The sequence below is a fragment of the Kogia breviceps genome, chromosome X, assembly GCF_026419965.1.
Source record: "Kogia breviceps isolate mKogBre1 chromosome X, mKogBre1 haplotype 1, whole genome shotgun sequence".
Lineage (NCBI taxonomy): Eukaryota > Metazoa > Chordata > Mammalia > Artiodactyla > Physeteridae > Kogia > Kogia breviceps.
Genome location: NC_081330.1, coordinates 107,259,277 through 107,286,311, shown reverse-complemented (window position 1 = coordinate 107,286,311; position 27,035 = coordinate 107,259,277). Strand labels below are relative to the sequence as shown.

The window sequence follows — 27,035 nt, the reverse complement described above, 5'->3', positions numbered from 1 at the left end:
AAACTGAGGGTTTCATTAAGCAAAGTTGTAGGAAAAACCTACATATCTTTTCAAGCTCTTGGTTATTGCCGGATCTGTAAATCCCATGCCCCATTACCCCTACACAAGCCAGGGAGATGTTCTCACATAACAGCATTTCATTCGTGACTGAACTGACACCAAACGGTTGTCTCTTCTTAATATATACAAAGAATTTTTGATTTGGGGGCTGTGTGCTTTGTTTTGTAGTTGGACCATTGAAAATGATGAAATTTCTCATGTAGTTAGGACATCAACAAAGATGAAAGAAATGTCTCACTTAAAATATTTATACACAAGGATAAAATCCTGGCAAATATATTGTTGACCCAGAGTTGGCTTGTTTACCAGATATATTCTTAACGCTAAATACCTTAAATCAAGAAAAACCTACATATATATGTTTCAACTACCTATGATTGATTACTGTAAGGAAGATAAAATGGATAAGAAATCTGACCTTGAAGATTATGAATCAGTGGACACTTGATTCGATGCATGTTAAAATGTCTGTGGTAAAAATACAAACAAACCCCAAAGCCATTTTTCATTAACAAAAAATTATGAATTATGTTAGGAAGTCTGTGATTGACTTTAACATACTTCAGCATAGAGCTTATATATGTGATAGAATGCATGTGTTACCAGTCAGTTACCTCAATCAGAAATTCATATGGGGGATGGGGTTAGACTTTAATCAGAAAGGCCAGATTCCTCCGACAGGTGCTACAAGCATTTAAACTATTTTTTTTTTTTTTTTGTGATACGCGGGCCTCTCACTGTTGTGGCCTCTCCCCTTGCGGAGCACAGGCTCCGGACGCGCAGGCTCAGCGGCCATGGCTCACGGGCCCAGCCGCTCCGCGGCCCCAGACCGGGGCACGAACCCCGCGTCCCCTGCATCGGCAGGCGGACTCTCAACCGCTGCACCACCAGGGAAGCCCTAAACTATTTTTAACCACAGTCAACATCAGAAGTCTTGCAAATGAGCAAAATGAATATTAGAAGTGGACTTTCACTCACAATATTACTGTTATTCAAGATCTATGTTTTGGTTGAAATATATTAGAGACATTCTTCATCTTTATTAAGGACCAGGTATAAAAGTCTAGTGAGCTATGGAGCCAGTACCTTTTGGACTTTTACCCAAGATTTGATGCCCAGACTACTCTGTGTCTCCACATTGAACCCAAAGACACTGATTGCCTGACATTCTCTCTAAGGTTAACTGAATCCTGTCCCTAGACTCTAGAATATTCTCACATCTGCCTTGAGTGAACCTTTTATATAGATTGTGACTGTAACACGGGATAGTGAGGGTATGGGAGAGTTACTAACCCCTACTTACTAGGCTTGTGCTACTGTTATATACCCAAAATAACCTAAAAGGCAGCTGTGCATAACAATATTGATCTAGAATAATTCACAACACTGTGCAACCCACACTCTTTAAAACTCACTATTCTAAAAAAAAAAAAAAAAAAACAAAAAACCTCACTATTCTTTCAGGAAGTGTAACCAGTGTATAAAAACAATTGTTCCCTGTAACCCTTACCGCATTCTGTTCAACAATACATTTGCTTTTGTTCTGAGAGTAGAACACTAAATTTCTCTTTTGATTCCTCATGGTGACATTTGTCCAATGTGGCTTAATAACCAGCTCTTCAAAGTTTTCATTCCATTTCTGTGTACTATTTTGATCATTTGAATAATTTCACAAAATCCTGCCTTGCCTTTCACCTTGAAGTATCAACTCATTACCTTTTTCCGCACAGCCCAAACAATTACCAGGTCTAGTAATTTAGTTAAGAAAACAGACTGGTATTTATATAATGGTCCTCTGAGGGTGTGTGTGTGTGTGTGTGTGTGTGTGTGTGTGTCTGTGTGTCTGTGTGTGTGTGTGTGTGTGTCTGTGTCTGACTGTGTGTGTGAGATGGGGGGATGGAGAAAGAATGAGCTTGATCATCACTGAATACAAGAAATTAGTTATGGAGAGGCAAACCTGGCGCTCAGATATAGGACTGTGACGAGACCACTTCCTCTCACCCTATGGGGGCCTAACTGGGCTGCAAAAATATTCTCCACTCTGACGTTTTTATCTTGGCTCTTTGACAAGCTTTCCATTGCCTTTCTGCTCAAGATTCAGCTTTCCTATTATTGCTTCCCTGGGTATATTTTTTTACAGAATGGTTCCTGTCCTTGAGAAGGCCACATCCAATAAATGACATCACATGGAGTAATACAAGTCCAGTCCTTTCCCCGCAAATCACAACGGTTCTGAAGCATCACTTCACAGCTTCAGAACTCCCTGAAGGGCCAGATGAGGCCTCCACTGCAACTGCATCAAAGCCCAACATCTCTTTCTGCCCTACCGTGGACTTCAAGAACACTCCCAAATAAACATTTGTATGCTCACCTGCCGTCTTAGGGCCTGCGTCCCAGGAACCCAGGCAGTGACATTATCATTAAGCACATAAATGCTAGGCATTTGGCACTAATTTCTATAACACTTCTGCTCCAAAATCTCCATAGTAGAGGGGCAAAACTTCCCTATATGGCATGCACATTTTCTTCCCACTCGTCCTTCATCAAGTACTTGGGGCCTTAAGGTAAGTATGATTTGGAAGAAAGTAAGTGGGCTGGACGCCCTGCATGTCTCCCTGGGCTCGAACACACCTGTCTCTAGCCTCTGAGTTTCTCAAAACCACACCACTTTTGACCTGAGGCACACTCATCAAACTGCTCTCTGAAAACCTCTTCCAACAGAAGGTGCCCTTCTTACTATACTCCAAGAGTTTCTGTCTAATCCAAGTTAAAAATTCTCATCTATTACAGGACCTCCCTGGCGGTCCAGTGGTTAAGACTCCACGCTTCCACTGCAGGGGGCATGGGTTCCATCCCTGGTCAGGGATCCCACATGGGGCGTGGCTGGTGCACCCCCTCCCCCCCAGAGAGGTATCATCATGAAAAAATAAAATTAAAAAAATAATTCTCATCTATTAGGAAAGTACACATTTTCTGAAGCACTTGGAAAACAATTAGTGTGAAACAAGTTTCCCTATCTCCCTCTTTTTAAAAATTTGTGGCACCAAATGACAAGGGACTTTGAAACACTACCATTGCCCTTTTGATTCCATCTCAGGTTTGAAAGTTTGATTTATTTGTGTTGCAAAAATCACTCATGATTAATTGGGTTTTCAAGTGTCTATAATTTTTCAGCTATGGTAATTGCCACGATTAGCAAGAAGAACCCTCCATACAAACCTATTTAGTCATCTAAAATTAATATTTGTTTTAAAGAGTGACTTTAATTGTTTACTTTGGTGGATAATGTAAAATACCACTGTTATGTTACAACAAAATGAAAATGTGAGGAGAAGTAACACACAGGTAGAACAAATTCAACTGCAGAGCTGAAATCTGTTTACAGAGATCTTAAAGAGTGCCTGATCACTACAATGTGACATCGAGTTGTATATTCCAGTTTTACAGATGCTCAGACTGAGGAGGAGAAAGGTTGTATCGCTTGTCAATAACACACAAGGCAAGGCTTTAGATGCCTGACTCCAGAAAAGCTCATGCTATTTCTACAAATATGAGAAAAAGAAAAATGCTCACTTAATATTAATGTCCCAGGGGCTTCCCTGGTGGCGCAGTGGTTGAGAGTCTGCCTGCTGATGCAGGGGTCACGGGTTCGTGCCCCGGTCCGGGAAGATCCCACATGCCTCGGAGCGGCTGGGCCCGTGAGCCATGGCCGCTGAGGCTGCGCGTCCGGAGCCTGTGCTCCGCAACGGGAGAGGCCACGACAGTGAGAGGCCCGCGTACCACAAAAAAAAAAAAAAAAAAAAAAAAAAAAAAAATTAATGTCCCTCTTATTGAGGAGAGGGTGGAGTATCCAAATTACAATAACAGTGTACTTTACTATAATACTCAATTTTTTGTGATGAATAAAAGCCGATATTTGGAGATGTCATCAAAGAGTTGACAAAGAAAAACAGGAAAAGGAAAAAGGAATGAAATAAGTTAATGACAAAATATTTCCTGTTTATTAGTTGGAAATCCTTGTTTATACATTTATGTAATACATTCCATTTCTCTTGATGTGTAAGGAAAGACAATGAATATGTATTCTTTTTGAAATGACAAAAGAGATAGTATCCTGTGTCTACTTTCTCTTTTTAGCTTTTTCATTTCAGAATTACTCATGAAACACTACCAAGAAAGAGGAAAATAGAATGAAACAAAAAATGAACCATGTTTATAAGACTGTTAGGCTGGTTACAAAGCAATTACATTTGGTTTACATATTGGCTCCTCTAAGGAACCTTTCTTGACCAACTGTCAGCTCCCTTTAACATGAAGTAGTGACTACAGTAGATGTGTTGGTAACCTTCACATCATCTCATTCTCTGAAACCAAGGAATAAGAGTAGGAACTCCCATCCTCCTTGCCACATTGATTTGCTCAGGATGGATTTATGTTAGTCCATATGCTAGTCCAATCAGGGAGAAGCTCAGTACTTTCATTTGAGGGTCAAGAAAGTTTTCTTTCCTTTTTAATACAGTATGACATGTGAAATGTATACTGTAACTGCTATGAAAATGTTGAAGGGCAAACTGAGCAATGAAGTTGGAGCCTTGAGCATGCCATGCCTGAAGACCACACAAGTTTTTGTTACATAAGTCAATAAAGCCCCTTTCTTATTAAAGTCAGTTTGAATTGGATTTTCTGTTAGTTGCAATTGAAGATATTCTCATTTATGGCCAGATTTAATCTAAAGGAATACCTTACTTTTGCCCAATCATAGAATCTATTTCATCATGCCTCAATTGCCCATTTTCTTTCTGGTTTTCTCAAATAGATTATAAAAAACATTAACTTAAGGTTTTCTGAGAAAGAATCTATACATCAAACAATTCAGTTTGCAAAGTGTTGATACTGTTTTAATTTTCTCTCCTCATCTATAGATGAGGTGATTATATATCAAGTTTACCCTGGACAACACTGTCTGGCATTATTAATAATGACACTCATTTTCCTTCTTAAATTTATTATGATTTAGTCAATAAGTCACAGAATGGACTATAAGGTGATTTTTAAAATCAGCCCCATTTTTCCCCTTTGTAAGGTCAGTGACAGGCAAATGCCCTGAAGCTGCCCCCTAGCTGTGACAACCTCATAGACAGTAGGAACCAACATATAGATCTCACCCCTCATAGGATTCCTTAGCTTCCCTTTGTAGCTTTCTTTCAGAATCTCTTAGCAAGCAGCCTGCTAAAAACTGATGAACGGGGTTGTAAGGTAACTTTATTGAGAAAGTAATTGTACTTTGTCTTCAAAAGTAAAAAACAGGCATATTTCCTTTTTCACTTTTAGATGGCAGGCATGGCTGTGTCCCTGAAGTCCAGATTGTCTTCCCTCCAAAAAGTGTTAAGAGCTCTTTGTTTTGGACAACCTTGGATTTTAGAAGATGACCTAAAATATTTGAGACTCCTATCAAGAGAAAAAGGTAAAATTGTAATATCAACTAGTAGATTTCTTTTCTGCATACCCATAAGCCTCTCTAAGACCCCTGAAGGATCCTAAAGGGAAGGGGGAACTCTGAAAAATGACCAAAGATGCTGGATTCCCCAACTACCATAGAAGAAAGGCTCTGAGCCCAATTTTATTTGAGTCAGGAAAAAAACCACAAAGATACATAACATTTCTTACATGTTTGGAGTAGAAAAATAATTCAGTTGAGCTTTATCTGTAAGGTTATAAATGATTATTCTAGGAAATTTCCATGTCAACAGAGAATAATTAGATTCAATGCTCAAAGCCAAATAAATTCATTCTTAAAGGTAGAATTTAAGAATGTGATAGCATGACTAGATAGTCATAATATTTGGGGGCAAGGAATTGCTCTTCTAATAGGAAAGCTATAATCGACTACATACTTTCTGAACATGAAAAAGAAAAACTGCATCTCAGCTTTAGAGAATTTGCAGATCAGTTATATATTCTATACCTTGAGAGAACTGTAGGCCACCTGAACCTGATTTCAAAATACAAATAAAACTGAGAAAAAACTGCTGCAGAGCAAAATAAAGAAATAAGAATGAAAAGAACTGAGGACAGTCTCAGAGATCTCTGGGACAACATTAAGTGCACCAACATTCGAATTATAGGGGTCCCAGAAGAAGAAGAGAAAAAGAAAGTGACTGAGAAAATATTGGAAGAGATTATAGTTGAAAACTTCCCTAATATGGGAAAGGAAATAGTTAATCAAGTCCAGGAAGCACAGAGAGTCCCATACAGGATAAATCCAAGGAGAAACATGCCAAGACACATATTAAACAAACGGTCAAAAATTAAATACAAAGAAAAAATATTAAAATACAAAGAAAAAATATTAAAAGCAGCAAGGGAAAAACAACAAATGACACACAAGGGAATCACCATAAGGTTAACAGCTGATCTTTCAGCAGAAACTCTACAAGCCAGAAAAGAGTGGCAGGACATATTTAAAGTGATGAAGGAGAAAAAAACCTACAACCAAGATGACTCTACCCAGCAAGGATCTCATTCAGATTTGATGGAGAAATTAAAACCTTTACAGACAAGCAAAAGCTGAGAGAGTTCAGCACCACCAAACCAGCTTTACAACAAATGCTACAGGAACTTCTCTAGGCAAGAAACACAAGAGAAGGAAAAGACCTACAAGAACAACCCCAAACAATGGATAACTACTCAGTTCTGGCTGAGTTATAAGATGTTATGAAAAGGGCAACAAAGACAAGGAGGAAAAACTTGATTTTTAAAAAAAATTTATATTAAATGGGCCCTATTACTTGTTTTCCTGTTTGATCACCATGCTAGAACAGTTAATCTTTTAATTGCTTCCATTTTTCCTTGAACTCCATGAGTGTGTTTGGGTCTTAATTCTTCAGAATATGAAAACTGATGACCTAATGCTATGCATATTGATGCTACCGGACCACTTCAGAATTTGTCAGGCTACTGAAGCTATGATGAAAGTGATTACTTTCTCTTTCTCCAATTTAAAAAATATTCAGAGGTAGGAAGACAGAAATGAATAATATAATTTTTCTTTAATTTAATTTAATGTGTTAGAGCTATTTAGAACAGCACTGTCCAATAGTACTTTCTGCAGAGATGGAAACTTTCTGTATCTGTGCTGTCCAATTTGGTAGTCACTAGTTACATGTGGCTATTGAGCATTTGAAATGTGGCTAGTGCATCTAAAGAACTGATTTAAAATTTTTAACTAACTGAAATTTAAATAGCTACATATGACTAGTGGCTACCGTATTGGACATTGCAGATTCGGAGAATTACAGACAACACCTGTGGTTAATTAGGAAGTGATTCCTTGAGAACAGAAGAGGAAATATAAACACAATGCATTTTAATTTTCCACTTAATTTACATTGTTTTCAGTGACCTTTGTACAGTTTGTCAAGTAAAATAAAGGATGTCTACTAATAAACATTCATCCAAGGGTTATTCTTTCACATTCACACCTCCATGCCATCTGCAATGTGAGAACTAAGAAGACAGGAAAACAATCACATCATTTTTAGGTAATTAAAAGCTACTTAAGTCTAAAGTAGAGAAATATGCTCTAGTTAAGAGTATACTATCAGACATAACTAGTTGCCTACCCAATATCGGTTCTTTCCTTCTTCACTAAAAAATCCAAATTTTGTTCAGAACTGCAGGGTTTTAGGATTAGGTCACCAGTTTTATTCTGAATTATAAATGAAGAAACACAACTACTTATTTAAAATACTCTACCCTCCCAGGATCTCTTAAAGCTAGGAGAGGTCATGTGACACATTTCTGTGGCGTAAGTAGACCTCTTCTATCTGGGGCTGCCAGAAAAGCTTTTGCCTTCTTTTTAAGTAGGAGCTGACAGACCTGGGCACATGCATTTACTCTCCCCGTTTCCCCCTCTTTTCCATTTTAAGACAAAGACATAGTGCTTTGTGGCAGTGGAGCCATCTTGAGACCACAGGAAGGAATGAAAGCCAAATGTTGAAAATGGCTGGGGATGGCTAAAGGAAGAGGTGGGATACATGATTTTGTGGCTACTGGACCTACCCTGGAATACATAATTCTGAAGGTCTTGCTTTGTGAGAAAAATAAACTCCTATCTGGTTAAGCTACTGTTAAGAAGATTTTGCTATATGCAGCCAAACACAATCCTAACTGTATTAACTGGGAAAAAAAGGTCCTTTAATTCCTAAAATTCTTAGAGTCTAAAATTATAATTGTTTTTGCTTGATGTGGCAAATTTAATTCCCAGGAGTCTTTCATTCATCACTGACCAAAAACAGACATAAATCATGCTGCATTTAAAAAATAAAATAAACATAAATATGCAAACAGCTCTATAACAGATTGTTAAATTTCAAATGCTAAGTAAAACTAGTCATTCATGAAGATAAAGTAAGTCAACAATATTTGTACAACACCTAGCATGTCCTTAGCTGCTACAGCAAACAGAATAGTATGCCTGTCTTTAAGGGAATTTAAATTCATTTCAAGGGCTAAAATACAAAAATATAAAAAGTCAAATGGCAATAAATGTTTATGAGAGAGGTTCAAGACATGGGACTTCCCTGGTGGCGCAGTGGTTGATAATCCACCTGCCAAAGCAGGGGACACGGGTTCGAGCCCTGGTCCGGGAAGATCCCACGTGCCGCGGAGCAGCTAAGCCCGTGCGCCACAACTACTGAGCCTGCGCTCTAGAGCCCGCGTGCCACAACTACTGAAGCCCATGTGCCTAGAGCCCGTGCTCTGCAACAAGAGAAGCCACGGCTGTGAGAAGCCTGCGCACCGCAAGAAAGAGTAGCCCCCGCTCGCCGCAACTAGAGAAAGCCGGGCACAGCAACAAAGACCCAATGCAGCGAAAAAAAAAGTAAAAAATAAAGTGAAAAAAGGGTGGGTAGGACTCATTTAAAAAAAAAGAGAGGTTCAAGACAATAGAAGCAGCTTTACACGAAAATATACAGTTAAAGGACAAAATAATTTTGTAGTCAATCACTGATTAAAAAGACCAATACAGATTGGAGCTTTCAAAACAAATTTCACTGAGAAGGCAGGGCAAGACCTCAAAGGCTTCAATGTTCTGACAAACCAGTCAACTCTACATTTCTAATCTTTTTTTTTTTGCGGTACACGGGCCTCTCACTGTTGTGGCCTCTCCCATTGCGGAGCACAGGCTCCGGACGCGCAGGCTCAGCGGCCATGGCTCACGGGCCCAGCCGCTCCGCGGCATGTGGGATCTTCCCGGACCGGGGCACGAACCCGTATCCCCTGCATCGGCAGGCGGACTCTCAACCACTGCGCCACCAGGGAAGGGAAGCCCCTACATTTCTAATCATTGTAATCAACTTTAAGAAGTGTGAAGGAACCGTAAGTCATTGATATGGTTACTTCATAATTGGATTTGATTAGAACTCATACCTTGAAATAGTTGCACAGTTCTCATCTAAAAAGTTTCCTAATGCTAAAAATAAAATACATCCTAATTTTGATTTAGAGTACCATTTTATTGTAAAATCTCATTATATATAGCTTCTTGCCTGCTTGCATTCTTTCCAAATGCTATTGTCTTCCCCCAATAACTGTCTCCTTTTAGTACATAACACCTATCATATAACTAAAAAAAAATAAAATAAAATCGAACATAGGTAGTGTGGTAAAGTGGCAGTTTGATTTTTACGTCAAATTTCTCAAAGGGCATTCATGGTTCTAAAAGTGGCAGCTTTTTATAATTGTCATATAATATGACATGACAGAAAAGCTTAGCCTCAGCAGAGTTACTACAGATTATTTTCCCTCTCACCATACTCTAATCCTTTCAGTTGTATGGGGAAAAAGCATGAAGGAGTTAAGTGTAAATTATTTTCTTCTCTCCACTTTCTTAAGTAGAGATTGATCTATGTTCTTTTGCCCCAACCCTTCTCCATGGTTTTATTTTTTCTTACTTCTAGTTGGAAGGTTTCAAAATAATCCTACAGCTTAACAGAGATGAAATCAGTTTGTGGAGGGAGGGTAAAGTCTATCATTACAAAGTTTATCCTGCTGCCATAATTGAAGGGAGAATGTCAGGTAATTCAAAGCATTATCTTGAGATAAATAATACAGAACATATTTTTTCCTTGAATAAATCATAGGAAATACATAATTCTTGAATATGATGCTACTTGTTTACACAGAATGTAAAATATAAAGATAAGGAAATCTGGAAGGTCTTATGAATTACGAAAACTATATTTAAAGTCATTTTTGTAAATCTAGTAAAGAATTAATCACTAGTGATTCATTCACTCTAGGAACTCTGGTATTATTTTTAGTAAATCGATAAAAGTTCACAAAACACAACCAACATGCTACTGCCTCTCTCTCAAAAACAGTGAAACTATTATCACCTTGGAAATTTACCAACTAGCTTAGTTTATGAAATTTTAAAACATTAGAACATATGCAAAAATATATTTTCACCCCTGGGTTATTAAATAAAAATTAACAAGATATCTGGAAAGAGAAGTTGAGTTTAACTGTCTTCTATATCAGGGAGAGAGGCACATATTAAGAGGAAAATAATAAATGATTCATTCATTCTAATATGTATATGATCAAAAACACCATAGCATTTTTTTCTCTTGTGGCAATTATCACTCTGCTTTTTTTTTTTTTTTTTTTTTTTTTTTTTTGTGGTACGTGGGCCTCTCACTGTTGCGGCCTCTCCCACTGCGGGGCACAGGCTCCGGACGCGCAGGCTCAGCGGCCACGGCTCACGGGCCCAGCCGCTCCGCGGCACGCGGGACCCTCCCGGACCGGGGCACGAACCCGTATCCCCTGCATCGGCAGGCGGACTCCCAACCACTGCGCCACCAGGGAAGCCCTATCACTCTGCTTTTTATGCTTCCTTCACAGAAGATACACTCTAAAATTGGAGCCTAAATTATTCTTATTTTTAATCCCCAAGAGCAGATAACATTGCTGTCTTTCACCAGCATGTATTCAATAAATAACAGATGAATGAAAACAGTCTTATATCAAAAGCCATTAAAAGGTAGTCATTATATTTCTAATGAATCTACATGACATTGTAATTCAGGGGTCTCCAAAGTAGGCATTTGATGGAGGAAAGAAAATATTAGTAGACTATTAAAAATATCTACCACTTTATAGGTATTTTAGTACCATGTATACATATATATATTTATCACTGTAACCCAAGTAATCACATACAGAAAACTGTAGATAAATGAACAAAAACACTAATAGTGACGTGTGATCAATGGTTTATCTCTTTCTCAATTATTCGCTGACATACACAGGAAATCAAATTTAAATCCAAACTCTTATTCCAATATCTCTTTCCAATGTCATTTCCTAATGTTCTCTGTAACATGGGTTTTCAAAGACTATTTGTTTAATTAAGGAATGAATGAACAAAGAACCATGTACCTGACATTAACATTATCTAACATTACCCTAACATTCAGAGTCATAAGATCCTACTTTATAACACACTGCAACTTCAATTATAGACATCAAGGACCCCAAATGATAAAAGCTCCCAAAGCAGGTAATAATATTTAGGGTATAATAACATTATGCAGCTTTCAAAAAAGATTAAGACACTGAATTATACTGCTTTCTTATAGAAGAAAGAAGATCCCAGATTTTAGGTATTCTTATGACAAAAAATAAAAGCCATTTCATGTAAAGGACTCTCTATCTAAACCCAAGCAAGGACATTTATAAATATAATTCACTATTTAAAAATAACAACAAACATAAACTTCCTTATCAGAATCCCACTGGTATTTCATTGAAAACACAATATACTGGGTTTTATCAGAATTCATGTAAATATTAAGGTTCAGTTTTACCTGATAAGGTTTTGACAAAATTTTACAGTGAATTGAACTGAGATGTAGTAAGATATGCATTTCCATTCACAGACATTGGGATATGTGGTTTGGTAAGGTTTATGTTTATCTTTAAGCAAAAAATGTGTATGATACCATTTTCCATAAAAAGGTTATTATAATATTTTGAAAATGAGAATTGTTTGTGTTTGTAACACTATGAGCTTTGTATTTATGGCAGTTAATTTTATCATGATCTATGAGAGTATAAATCATATTACTGACACTGACATATTTTAACAATCTTCAGTGAAGATAACAGTGAAGTTGGCTCTCATTAGGTAAGGAAAGAAAATTGCACACATGTAGAACAGTGATCCAGAGTTATGAGCTTTCTACAGGGTACATGTACATTTGTCAGAAGATAACTGCAGTACAAATGTGCAAATATCTTCAGCCAAACATAATACAACATTATTCTTTGTAGAATGCAACATACACCTTCCATATATGGAAAGACAGCAAACTCTGGTACGGTGCTTCTTAAACAAGGCTGTGCAGAAATGAACAGATGAGATGATCAGGGCTGAATGGTTTGAGAAAAGAGAAAAACAGAATCATCAATCTCCTCACACTAAGATGACTGTCCTCTAACTTGTGAAATCCATTGGATACCAATGGAAATAAACTGTTTAGTTTTAGTTTGTTCGGTTATAACTTTGGTGGAGAAATGAGGAGATGTTTAAGAAGGGGCATGGTGGGGCTCACAGAAAAAGAAAAAGAAGAAACATCTATTCCCCACGAAGTCTGTATTTATGTTAAGGCATCTACATTCACTAAGTGACCTTAGACCATGTTACTATATTGTCTGTACCCTTTCTCATTGATTGAATGAGGGAAAAACTATTTGTAATACCCACTTTTCTGCTATGCTCATGGCAATAGAATAATACCAAGAAACATTCTGTTTTGTTTTTAGTTTAAACAATTAGTGCCATTTCCCCCCCACACACACATTGTTCCACTAATCCTTCTAAGTCCATGCTAGACAAGTTCTTTTGTCATCAGATTGTGGCTGAATTTAATCAACAAAAGTTACAATCAGAATGACTCTGGAGCCATTCAGTTGCTCTTTGTGTAGATATAGCCAGAGTTTAAAAAATAATCATAGAATTTTCATTAAAGACTTTGACCTTAACAATAAAAAAATTATGCACATCCAAGTAATTATTTCTCATTTAAATATACACTGTACCCACTAAGACTGCTTGTTCAATCTTTGGATAATGAAATTTCCCAGGTAGCAGTATACTGTGCAGCTAAAAATGAATCTTGAACAATGCTATTATCATCTTGTCCAGATTGGCCAATTTGTCCCATCCCCAGTCTGGAGAGGTCTTATTAGAGGCTAAAACTCTTTGCCAATTCTTTATTCAATACAAGTGCCTGCGGTTCCGATTTAGTGGTGAATTACCCTGAACACCTAGCCAAGATGACTTGAAAAAAGACTATAATTTGTTTAGCACAGGCAATCAGAGACCAGTAGTAGAAAAAATAACAATATCAAATGGCCACCTAAATCCTACCTATTGATAACATTACAGTTATCCATTTGCCACAACCTGTCCCCAGACTGCCAGCCACAACTCTCTATCTGCAACCTCTCTCTCCTTCTCACCTTCCATCCTTCCTTCCATTTTTCTTATTCTTCCCTCCCTCTCTTTTTTTCCTATTCTTCCCTCCTTCCTTCCCTCCTCTTCTTCCTTTCCTTCCCTCTTCTCCTTCCTCTGCCTCTCCTTCTTTCCTTTCCCTAAGGGTCATATATAATCATAACTTTCAGAGAAAAACTCTAGACATATTTTCTCCTTCATTGGATAGATTGTGTCAGTAAAAGAAAACTGTGAATAACTGTCACAACAATTTTATATCAGAGCTATTTTACTTAAACATGTGATGAAATAGGAAAAGCTTTTTATCAGATTTCTCTGACACTAAACTATAAATTACAAGTCATCCTCTGCTATAAATTCAGAATTTTAGAAAATAAACTTAGAGCTTCATGTATGTTTTACTTTTAAAGGCTTAATTTGCATATTTCACACACATCTCTATTCCTGTACAATACAGTGGTATAATTTTTACTCTAAAATTAAGCAGTTGAGTTGCTTAATTTTTTAAACGGCCACATTTAACAATCTTTTAAAAATTATAGTTGTAATTTTAACTTCCATTTTTTGCTAAATGTAATTCACTTAGTAAAAATTATTTTCATTTCTAAATGGTAGCAGCCCCCTGTTTTCTAAAATAAGAATTTAATTAAACAACTTAGGCTAAAGGAGAATAGAAACTTAGTATCAAATGTGTGATTTTTCAATTCAAGGTCTAGAACTATGAAAAGCTAATTTATTCAAATGCTGTGTCCTTATTCCCTTTCTGGGGACTATATTTTAATCACTGCATGTCGAAGGTTTGATCTGAAGTTAATAAATCCGAAACTAAGTTTTCCCAGAGTCATAAGATGTTTTATTACATCATCTCTAATTTCTGATGCTCTGCAGCTACAATTACAATCCCCCAGCTGTAATCTCTGTTAAAAATGAAGCTCCCTTATCACATTTCATTCACATTATCCATAAAGCAATCTACAGTTTTTTACATTGTAATTTTTTATTGTGAAATCTGTGTAAATATAAAGCTCTAAATATTTAACAATATATTCAAGATTGAGTCATTATTACAATATTTGGAGCAAAATTGATTAGAACAATATTATGAAATGAGAAACATAATTATTAATGAAGAATAACATTTTGTTATACTATAAATGCATCCTCTTTTTAAAATTACTTATCTCCATGGTATCATTTTATTTATTTATTTGTAAACATCTTTATTGGAGTATAATTGCTTTACAATGGTGTGTTAGTTTGTGCTTTATAACAAAGTGAATCAGCTATACATATACATATGTTCCCATATCTCTTCCCTCTTGCATCTCCCTCCTTCCCACCCGCCCTATCCCACCCCTCTAGGTGGTCACAAAGCACCGAGCTGATCTCCCTGTGCCATGCGGCTGCTTCCCACTAGCTATCCACCCTATGTTTGGTAGTGTATATATGTCCATGCCACTCTCTCACTTCGTCACAGCCTACCCTTCCCCCTCCCCATATCCTCAGGTCCATGCTCTAGTAAGTCTGTGTTTTATTCCTGTCCTACCCCTAGGCTCTTCATGACATTTTTTTCCTTACATTCCATATATATGTGTTAGCATACGGTATTTGTTTTTCTCCTTCTGACTTACTTCACTCTGTATGACAGACTCCAGGTCAATCCACCTCACTACAGATAACTCAATTTCGTTTCTTTTTATGGCTGAGTAATATTCCATTGTATATATGTGCCACACCATCTTTATCCATTCATCTGTTGATGGACACTTTGGTTGCTTCCATGTCCTAGGTATTGTAAATAGAGCTGCAATGAACATTTTGGTACATGACTCTTTCTGAATTATGGTTTTCTCAGGATATATGCCCAGTAGTGGGATTGCTGGGTCATATGGTAGTTCTATTGTTAGTATTTAAGGAACCTCCATACTGTTCTCCATAGTAACTGTATCAATTTACATTCCCACCAACAGTGAAAGAGGGTTCCCTTTTCTCCACACCCTCTCCAGCGTTTGTTGTTTGTAGATTTTCTGATGATGGCCATTCTAACCAGCGTGAGGTGATACCTCATTGTAGTTTTGATTTGCAATTCTCTAATAATTAATGATGTTGAGCAGCTTTTCATGTGCTTCTTGGCCATCTTTATGTCTTCTATGGAGAAATGTCTATTTAGGTCTTCTGCCCATTTTTGGATTGAGCTTGTTTTTATGATATTAAGCTGCATGAGCTTCTTGTAACTTTTGGAGATGAATCCATTGTCAGTTGCTTCATTTGCAAATATTTTCTCCCATTCTGAGGACTCTCTTCTCATCTTGTTTATGGTTTCCTTTGCTGTGCAAAAGCTTTTAAGTTTCATTAGGTTCCATTTGTTTACTTTTGTTTTTATTTCCATTTCTCTAAAAGGTGGGTCAAAAAGAATCTTGCTCTGATTTATGTAAGAGTGTTCTTTCTATGTTTTCCTCTAAGCATTTTATAGTGTCTGGCATTACATTTAGGTCTTTAACCCATCTTGAGTTTATTTTTCTGTATGGTGTTAGGGAGTGTTCTAATTTCATTCTTTTACATGTAGCTGTCCAGTTTTCCCAGAGCCACTTATTGAAGAGGCTGTGTTTTCTCCACTGTATATTCCTGCCTCCTTTATCAAAGATAAGGTGACCATATGTGCGTGGGTTTATCTCTGGGCTATCTATCCTGTTCCATTGATCTATATTTCTGTTTTTGTGCCAGTACCATACTGTCTTGATTACTGTAGCTTTGTAGTATAGTCTGAGTTCAGGGAGCCTGATTCCTCCAGCTCCTTCTCAATCAATCTTCTCTGATTGCTGTGGCTAAAACTTCCAAGACTATGTTGAATAATAGTGGTGAGAGTGGGCAACCTTTTCTTGTTCCTGATCTTAGTGGAAATGGTTTTAGTTTTTCACCATTGAGGACGATATTGGCTGTGGGTTTGTCATATATGGCCTTTATTATGTTGAGGAAAGTTCCCTCTATGCATACTTTCATCAAATCTGAATGAGATCCTTGCGGGGTAGAGTCATCTTGGTTGTAGGTTTTTCTCCTTCATCACTTTAAATATGTCCTGCCACTCCCTTCTGGCTTGTAGAGTTTCTGCTGAAAGATCAGCTGTTAAGCTTATGTGGATTCCCTTGTGTGTTAATTGTTGTTTTTCCTTTGCTGCTTTTAATATGTTTTCTTTGTATTTTATTTTTGATAGTTTGATTAATATGTGTCTTAGTGTGTTTCTCCATGTTTTTATCCTGTATGGGATTCTTTGTGCTTCCTGGACTTGATTAGCTATTTCCTTTCCCATATTAGGGAAGTTTTCAACTATAATCTCTTCAAATATTTTCTCAGTTGTTTTCTTTTTCTCTTCTTCTAGGACCCCTATAATTCGAATGTTTGTGCATTTAATGTTGTCCCAGAGGTCTCTGAGACTGTCCTCAATTGTTTTCATTCTTTTTTCTTTATTCTGCTGTATGGTATTTATTTCTGCTAGTTTATCTTCCAGGTCACTTATCCGTTCTTCTGCCTCAGTTATTCTGCTACTGATTCCTTCTAGTTAATTTTTCATTTCATTTACTGTGCTGTTCATCACTGTTTGTTTGCTCTTTAGTTCTTCTAGTTTCTTGTAGATGTTTCTTGTATTTTCTTCATTCTATTTCCAAGATTTTGGATCATCTTTACTATCACTATTCTGAATTGTTTTTCAGGTAGACTGCCTATTTCCTCTTTATTTGTTAGGTCTGGTGGGTTTTTTTTTTTTTTTTTTTTTTTTTCGGTATGCGGGCCTCTCACTGTTGTGGCCTCTCCCGTTGCGGAGCACAGGCTCCGGACGCGCAGGCCCAGCGGCCATGGCTCACGGGCTTAGCTGCTCCGCGGCATGTGGGATCTTCCCAGACCAGGGCACGAACCCGTGTCTCCTGCATCGGCAGGCGGATTCTCAACCACTGCGCCACCAGGGAAGCCCAGGTCTGGTGGGTTTTTGCCTTGGTTTTTGCCTGCTGTGTGTTTTTCTGTCTTCACATTTTGCTTAACTTACTGTGCTTGGGGTTTCCTTTTCGCAGGCTGCAGATTCGTAGTTCCTGTTGTTTTTGGTGTCTGTCCCCGGTGGCTAAAGTTGGTTTAGTGGGTTGTGTGGGCTTCCTGGTGGAGGGGACTCCTGCCTGTCTTCTGGGGGATGAGGCTGGATCTTGTCTTTCTGGTGGGCAGGTCCACGTCTGCTGGTGTGTTTGGGGGGTGTCTGTGGCCTTATTATGATTTTAGGCAGCCTCTCTGCTAATGGATGGGGTTGCATTCCTGTCTTGCTACTTGTTTGGCATGGCGTGTCCAGCAGTGTATCTTGCTGGTCATTGAGTGGAGCTGGGTGATCTCTTGTTGACCAGTGTCCTGAACTTGGCTCTCCCACCTCAGAGGCACAGCCCTGACATGTGGCTGGAGCACCAAGAGCCTTTCATCCACACGGCTCAGAATAAAAGGGAGAAAATAAAGAAAGAGAGAAAGAAGATAAAATAAAATAAAATAAAGTTATTAAAATAAAAAATAATTTAAAAAATTGTTTTAAAGTAATAAAAAAAATTTAAAAAAGAAAGAAAGAAGAGAGCAACCAAAGTAAAAAACACATCAACTAATGATAACAAATGCTAAAACTGTACTTAAAAAAAACCAAAACAACAACAACAAAACGGATGGACAGAACCCTAGGACAAAGGGTAAAAGCAAGGCTATACAGACAAAATCACACACAGAAGCATACACACACACACTCATAAAAAAAGAGACAGGGAAAAAAATATACATATCGTTGCTCCCGAAGTCCACCTCCTGAATTTGGTTTGATTCGTTGTCTATTCAGATATTCCACAGATGCAGGGCACATCAAGTTGATTGTGGAGATTTAATCTGCTGCTCCTGAGGCTGCTGGGAGAGATTTCCCTTTCTCTTCTTTGGTCGCACAGCTCCCGGGGTTCAGCTTTGGATTTGGACCCGCCTCTGTGTGTAGGTCACCTGAGGGCGTCTGTTCTTCGCTCAGACAGGACGGGGTTAAAGGATCCCGTGATTCGGGGGCTCTGGCTCACTCAGGCCAGAGGGAGGGTGGGGTATGGATGATGGGTGAGCCTACAGCAGCAGAGGCCGGTGTGATGTTGCACCAGCCTGAGGCGCGCCGTGTGTTCTCCCGGGGAAGTTGTCCCTGGATCATGAAACCCTGGTAGTGGCGGGCCGCACAGGCTCCCAGCAGGGGAGGTGCAGATAGTGACCTGTGCTCGCACACAGGCTTCTTGGTGGCGGCAGCAGCAGCCTTGGCGCTTCATGCCCGTCTCTGGGGTCCGCGCTGATAGCCGCGGCTCGCGCCCGTCTCTGGAGCTCTTTTATGCGGCGCGCTTAATCCCCTGTCCTCGCGCACCAGGAAGCAAAGAGGGAAGAAAAAGTCTCTTGACTCTTAGGCAGCTCCAGACTTTTTCCTGGACTCCCTCCTGGCTAACTGTGGAGCACTAGCCCCCTTCAGGCTGTGTGCACGCCATCAACCCCAGCCCTTTCCCTGCGATCCAATCCGACCTCCTATGTCCAAGCCTCAGCTCCCAGCCCCCGCCCGCCTTGGTGGGTGAGCAGACGAGCCTCTCGGGCTGGTGAATGCTGGTCGGCACCGATCCTCTCTGCAGGAATCTCTCTGTTTTGCCCTCTGCAACCCTGTGGCTGCGCTCTCCTCCGTGGCTCTGAAACCCTCCCCTCTGCCACCCGCAGTCTCCGCCCGCGAAGGGGTTTCCTAGTGTGTGGAAACCTTTCCTCCTTCACGGCTCCCTCCCACTGATGCAGGTCCCATCCCTATTCTTTTGTCTCTGTTTATTCTTTTTTCTTTTGCCCTACACAGGTACACGGGGGAGTTTCTTGCCTTTTGGGAGGTCTGAGGTCTTCTGCCAGCATTCAGGAGGTGTTCTGTAGGAGTGGTTCCACGTGTAGATGTATTTCTGATGTATTTGTGGGGAGGAAGGTGATCCCCGCGTCTTACTCTTCCTCCATCTTGAAGCTCCCTCGCAATCTACATTTTTTTGAGAACTAACTCAGGTCCGTTTTCTTTTTCTAGGTCTTTTTCCATTGCCTTCAAGCTATTTACAGCATTTACTTTCTGCTTGATTTAATCAGAGGGTACTTTCCGTTGCTTGCATGGAGAGAAACCTACCTAATATGCAACTACACTACATTTAATGATTTTACTTCTCTGTTTAAAATCCTTTCAAGGTTGTTACCACCTGCAGGCCATAATCAAAACTCCTTAGTCTGTACTGTAATAGTTCTGTATGTTGGCTTATTTTATAACGGATTAACGCATTAAATCATACAAATTTGTAACAGATAAAAATATCAAATCACTAGGTTATACATCTGAAGCTATTATAATATTGTATGTCAATTATAATTTTTTTAAAAACCTCCTTAGTCTGGCAAGGAAGGGTCCCCATTTTTTAGTCCTACCCTTCTCTATGCAACCTCATAAATTTCTTCCTCATCCCCTTAGTTTCAGCCAGATGGAATCACAATTTCTGTCACATACTGCACTGTTTACTTCAGTGAAAAGCACAGTTCCTTCTGCCAGGATCGCCTTGGTCATTTTATCTACCTGGTTAATTCCAAGTTGTTGTTTAGTGCTTGGCTTAGGTTTTATCTTCTTCAAGAAGCTTTTCCTGACATCTCTTCTCCTCCTTGGCTTAGTTAGATGTGCTCTCCATGAATTAAGTCCCTAGAGCATCGCCCAGGGATTTCCAGGGAAGTGGAAAACTACGGCACCTAAGGGTGGGGATTCTGGAACCAGACTGCTTAGGTTCAAATCTCATTGCTATCTTTTTATTACTTGATGTTGAGTGAGCTACTTACACAAGCACTCACTGTGCTTTAGTGTAAATCTCACAGTGTTGTTGTAAGCACTAAGTGATACACACAAATTATTTAGATCAGTGACTAGAATCATTAATGCTAAATATGTGCTAGGTATTATCCTGAAATTTATTTCTATCACAGTGCTATTATTGCTTTTTATTCCCATCATCTTCTTTAATCTGTACATTCCTATCTTGTCTAATTCTGTATTTCCCAGGCACTTAGTAGTCGCTCAGTAAAAATTTACTAAAAGAAAATATGAGTAAATAGACATTGATAGTGTTTTACAGTTTATAAAGCAGTTTATAATAAAATTAGAATTGCTTTATTTAAAACTCTACATAGAGGAAATATTTCTTTCCTGATATTACAATCAATACTTCCCCAAACTCACCTCTCTTTTTTATACCTCCTCACACACACATTTGGTTAATGTTTATTTAGGGTCATTTTACTGACCATTTAGTGAATGTAGCTATACAAGGCAGGAATTGACAATATCTTTATAATTTTTTTTTAATATAAGGGGAAGAAGCAGGAAAATCATCCCCACTATTTAGCAAGAGAAGAGATTACAGGTGTAGGTGTGCGTGTGTGTGTGTGTGTGAACATTTATAATACAGTTGATCCTCGAATAACACAGGTTTGAACTATGCAAGTCCAATTATACGGAGATTTTTTTTTCAATAAAAATACAGTCGGCCCCCCGTATCTGCAGATGCAGAATCCACAGATGCAGAGTCCACGGATATGGAGGGCCAACTATGGGACTTGAGCATCTGCAGATTTTGTTATCCATGGTGGGTTCCAGAACCAATCCCCTGTGGGACTGACAACTGTACTGGCTTTCTGTGACCCTAGACATGGCACTTGAACTTCTCCTCTGAATTACTTTTGGACCTGTAGTTAAAGACTATCACTTTGAAGAGGCATCAAACATTTTACAAAGCAGTGTGGATTATCTTTCTCACTCTAGTATCCAGTGGCTTTTACAGGAGGCCATAATGTCATTAGCAGAATGGGGTCCAGGTGTGGAAATGAGCTCTTATTTTCATGTAATATTATTATATGACATACAGTTTGCACAACACAAATACCATGAATAGGCAGAATTACATAGTTTGTTTAGCACCTAATATTAATTATTAACATTAGTTGAATACTTGCAGTAATCAAGGCAAGGTGGGAAGCATTTTCATGTACTACCTAATTTAATCCTCATGACCACCTGTAAGGAAGATAGTATCATTATCCACATTGTATAGATGATCTCAGGTTCAGGGAGGTTGAAAACTTACCCAAGGTCACACAGCTATAGTAGAGGAGCCAAACTTTAAACCCATACAATCTAATTTCAAAGCCCATGCTTTAAACATTATAACATACTGTCTCCTCTGGTTAGGAATAGTCCCGAAGTACTGGAATAGCTCAATATGATATTGTGAAACAATGTACCTCTTGTTTCTTTGCGTATCAGCACACTGCAATTGTAAAATGTTTAGCTTTGTGTCTGACATACACTATATATTCAAATACACATATATCACCAAATGGTAGCCACATTTACAGTTAATACTGGCAGGCAGTATACGTAGTAAGAACACAGGCTTAGGCACCAAAGACACTTGGATTTGAATCTTTGCTCTGCTACTTATTAGGAGTGTGACATCTATGAGCTTCAGTTGCTTTTTTGGAAAAATTTGGCTACTAATACTTGTTATAAAGCAGTAGTAAAACAATCTATACCTATACATTTATATAATATTTACACATCTTTATATTCACACATATCCAACACTATATGGTGTATGTGAATCCTTTGTGCCTTGTACCTAGAAGAGGAAACCAAGATCCAGAGCATGATTTGACCACTATCATGCCATTTGCAAATGACAAAAAAAGACCACTGAATTCAGGTCCTCTAAGTCTAAGTTTAAGACACTTTTAATGCAGGTTGTTTACTATTAAATTATTTTCATTCCTACTGAATTGCTGAAGTTCATTTTAAAAAGAAATGTCTGCCCTAGTCCCTGTTTTTGCAAAAAGTAGTTCTATAACAGCTAAACAACTTCAGTACAATTTATTACTTCTTTAGAAAAGACTTGAACATCATTTACAAGTGAAAAAACTATAGCATATAAACCTTTCAAATCTACTTTTCTTATTCATTCAGAAATATAAAAGATATATAGTATATTTGTTATAGCTAAGTAAACCATATTTATGTCAGTGTATTCTGATGTTTCTCACTGATGTCATAATTTTGCAGAATGGATTCCAATGAGGCTGAGAAATGCAATCGTTGTATTAAAAACACGTTTATTTGAGTATGGCATTAAATAAATATTAAGTATTGAGTATTAAGATCTAAGGTATTTAAAAATATATTATGTTTTGTTACTTTTCTCTTTTTTTATTTGTAGCTTATTTTCAATTATCCTTATCATTGGAGGAGGAGAATTGGCATGGACAACTCAGAAGAGTGAATAACCAATTCCAAGATTATTATATTTGATTCTGTAATAGATTATGGCTGCAGAGTGCCAAAACAAACACTTGAAATGTAAACAGCTCAAATGAGCTATTTATTTGATATAAAGTAGGTTTTAAAAATACCAGATGGGGCTTCCCTGGTGGCGCAGTGGTTGAGAGTCCGCCTGCCGATGCAGGGGATGCAGGTTTGTGCCCCGGTCCGGAAGGATCCCACGTGCCGTGGAGCGGCTGGGCCCGTGAGCCATGGCCGCTGAGCCTGCGCGTCCGGAGCCTGTGCTCCGCAACGGGAGAGGCCACAACAGTGAGAGGCCCGCGTACCACAAAAAAAAAAAAAAAAAAAAAAAAAAAAAAGTTAAAAATACCAGATGTTTAGTGAATTTAATTAAGCCAACTATACTTCAAGGGCTAAGTTTTACTTGTATTATTCCTTTGTAATTTATGATTGTTTTAGACAACTGCATTCATTTGTTTCCTTGATCATATTTAGACTGAACAGAGTAGCGAGAGTAGTGTGTTGCCTCACAGAGAAAAGCTACCTAAAAACTGGTGGGAGGGCTTCCCTGGTGGCGCAGTGGTTGGGAGTCCGCCTGCCGATGCAGGGAACGCGGGTTCGTGCCCCGGTCCGGGAGGATCCCACGTGCCGCGGAGCGGCTGGGCCCGTGAGCCATGGCCGCTGGGCCTGCGCGTCCGGAGCCTGTGCTCCGCAACGGGACAGGCCGTAGCGGTGAGAGGCCCACATACCGCATAAAAAAAAAAAAAAAAAAAAAAAAAAAACTGGTGGGAAATGACTTGTGGAAAATCTTCACTTTAAAGATAAACCTCTGCCAGCTTTTCTCTTTTTTCCCCCATACCTTCTGCTTGATGATCATCTCGTTGATGTCGTCAAGATCACCCACCATCACCCTCTGTGATTTTATAACACGATCAAGCAGAGACAGCCAGTCGGTAAGTTCTGTCCAAACCCGGTTGAAATCTGCCAGAGCAGGTACCTCCAACAGCAAGGAAGATGGCATTTCTAGTTTGGAGATGGCAGTTTCTTTGGTAACCACAGGTTGTGTCTCCAGAGTAACAGTCTGACTAGGAGCTAAATTTTTTTTTCAAAAAGGAATAAAAAAAGAAAGAAAAATTAGAAACACAAGAAGCTGATTTCAATAATAATAGTAAAACTAATTTAAGGGTAACAATTTGAGCCAAAGTATTATTTATGACATTATAAATATAATTTTAAAATTATAAGTATAATTTATAAATAAATTATAAAGTATCCTAATGTGGATACTTTATATAGTACCATGATAGAAAAATTCAACGTTTCCAACTTTTCATTAATACACATTTAACAATCTTTCAAAATGATTCTGATTATCCTCATGGCTGAGCAACTGATTTAATTTAAAAAGTCTTTCTCAATAACAATTATACAGGTTGTGAAATTGGTAAAGAAAAATATAAAGTATTCAGGCTTTGCCAGGTGAATAAGTTTTACTTATTTTTTTCATTCAAGGGGAAGAAAAAAAGTAAAGATTGAACAAGATCTTAATTTGAACGTATGGTTTCCTTGAATAGGAAGTAAATTAGTTTGGAGGTGGACTCTAGGGAAATCAAAGCCAATGAAATGTTCTTGTCTTTGCTCTGTATTTTATACTGGGAGCAGCTTATATATTTTTTCCTTTCCTTTCAGAGTGGTAATAAAGTGGCTAGCAGTGAAGAAAACCCAAGCTACATTATTTTTGGAAAATCAGAGCTAGGAAAATTTTTCCACTTGGATAGTGAAACACTGTTTCAAGGTTATTAAGAAATATTAAATTAACATGAATAGTGATGAACACTGCAGTGTAAGGTAGCACATGGTAATAGTTAATATCTGAAGTTCTGGAGTAAAAACACCTGGGAGAGACTCCTCCTCTGTCTTAGGAACTCTGTGGCCTTGGTTAAGTTACTAAACTTCTCTAAATTTCAGGTTTTCTCTTCAGCAAGGAGGGATAATGACAGGATAAATGTCAAAGGGGCAGCTGTACAGATTCAATGACTAATACAAGAAATGTATATAGAACAATACCAGAAAAATAACAGGGAAAATATTAGCACAGTTCCGGACACTTGTAGGTAATACTGTTAGGTATTACTATTTTTATAAATATCTGATAAATAAGAAGCACAGTGGTAAACAAATATGGTAAGAAGTTAGAGATAAGGGGTCGAAATACGTAAAATACTTGGGGAAAACTCAGTCAAAGGTCTTGTGTGGCCCTATATGTACGGAAGGGGGCTGAATTTGCTGGTGTGAATTGATACTACATACCAACAGCTGGATTATCGAAGGTGAGTGAAGAAGGGCAAGAAACGTCAGGTCTAGTTTGTAGGCAATGGCCTCTGGAGCCTAATATATCCAGGAGGCTGGTAGCAAAGAAAGAGTGGCCTATATAGTTCAGAAGGCAAGCTTTGAGGGAAAGCTGCAAAACACAACATCTCAATGGGAAGCCTGAGAGGCATGGATGACAAGAGAACTCTTCCAGAAACATGAAGAAAAGGTGCCATACTGGCAGTCCATTCGGAGGTGGCCATTAATTACTTTTCATGGCTATATTACTTTCTGCCTTTTAAGGTTGTCTTTTTGTTAGAGAAGATGATGAAAGAAACGAAGGCAAGTCTCTTGTCTCTCAAGCTTCTTGGGGAGAACAAGAGGTTCCTACAGATGGAAGAAATAATCTTGAACAAGGTAGAAAGAAAAAAAAGTGAGGTGTCAGATGGAATAAAAAACTAATGCCAAGAAGTAATGACTGAAGGACAATGATACTGAGGAGACGGAGAAGAAATAGTTTCCCGAAGCTATCTCACTACTCTGAGGCTTTTTTCTAGAAAGAATGAAACATAATTTGAAGCAGAAATAGCATCTTGTGATCCAACAGTCTAGTAGGAGAAAGCATGGGAGCCAATAGGATCTAGCAGTCCTAAAAGGGATTCCAAGAGAGGAGCTGAATCCCTGGAGAGAATGCATGGGTGAGGATGAAGAGAGCTAAATTAAAATATCACGGTAGGAGCTAACTGTGGAATGTCTAGCTGACTAGGAAATACGGACAAATTGTTCTGAAAATAGATAACAACAGATACTCAGGCAACATACAGTATTTTAGGAGGATTTCAAGGTTCTGGGAAGTGTCAGACAAGGCTTTTTTTTTTTTTTAACTTATTGAAAAATTCACCCTCAAAAGAAAGCAGGAATGCGATTTTTTTCTCTAGACTTGCTTCTGACCAACAAAGAAGTGCTTAATGAAGTAGAAATGATCACGTCATCTTAAATTTCTCTACAACGAAGGACAAGAATGCAGAGAATCATCAGACTTCAACTGTTTTCTGAAAAACACATTGGGTGGGCGGGTGGAGGGAAAAGTCTATTGAAAAGAAAAGCTAGGACCAGAGATCGAAAAACAGAATGTTTTAAGATGACTAAAAAGTACAATTAATATTGGAATGATAAATCACAAAATTCTCCAATGAGGAAAAAGTATCACCAAGTAGAAAGACAGCTGAAACAGATTCAGAGGAGAGTTGAGAGGTAGAGCAATGCTGCCATCTGTGCTCTGGTCATGGGCAAAGGATCTGATTTATGGACTGGTCAGTCAGGCCATGGCTGGTCTTGTCTCCTCCAGTCCTCAACACCTGAAAACAACTTTATACCAATGGGGAAGGGAGGAGGAACTTTCCATTTTGCTCACTGCTTTATCTCCTGCACCTCCCACAGGTTCTAGAATCTAGTAGGTGCTCAACTGATGACCTATGAATAAATGAATCAAACAAACAAAGTCTATGCACAGCAATATTTTCAGTAAACTTAGAGGCCTTCTATCCAAGGCAAGTGCTAAAAGAGAACATCTAAAGACAGTTTCTCGAAGCCTAGAACACAGAACATGCCAAGGCTCTTGCTGTTTAGGTGATTTTCGCTATTTTAAGAACAATAATGAGCCACTGCTTGGGGAAGGCAATGGAAAGTCAAATATTAAGGGGAGAAAATAGAACCAATCAATTCTTATGTTCCCTACTTTTCTATCAAGGGGGAGAAAAGCAGGAAACAACACTGGATCAAGAAGCAGAGTAC

At 38.5% G+C, this 27,035-nt stretch overlaps 1 protein-coding gene across 18 annotated transcripts in view; it reads right to left on the bottom strand.

Moving 5' to 3' along the window:
• The window catches only part of DMD (dystrophin), a 2,551,447-nt gene that overhangs the window by 659,254 nt on the left and 1,865,158 nt on the right, over positions 1-27,035 (bottom strand). For all 18 annotated transcript variants that reach the window (XM_067023689.1, XM_067023685.1, XM_067023692.1 and 15 more), the window contains one exon: positions 23,791-24,023. In XM_067023689.1, coding sequence (XP_066879790.1) covers positions 23,791-24,023 — 233 coding nt within the window. The remainder of the gene's footprint in view (positions 1-23,790; positions 24,024-27,035) is intronic.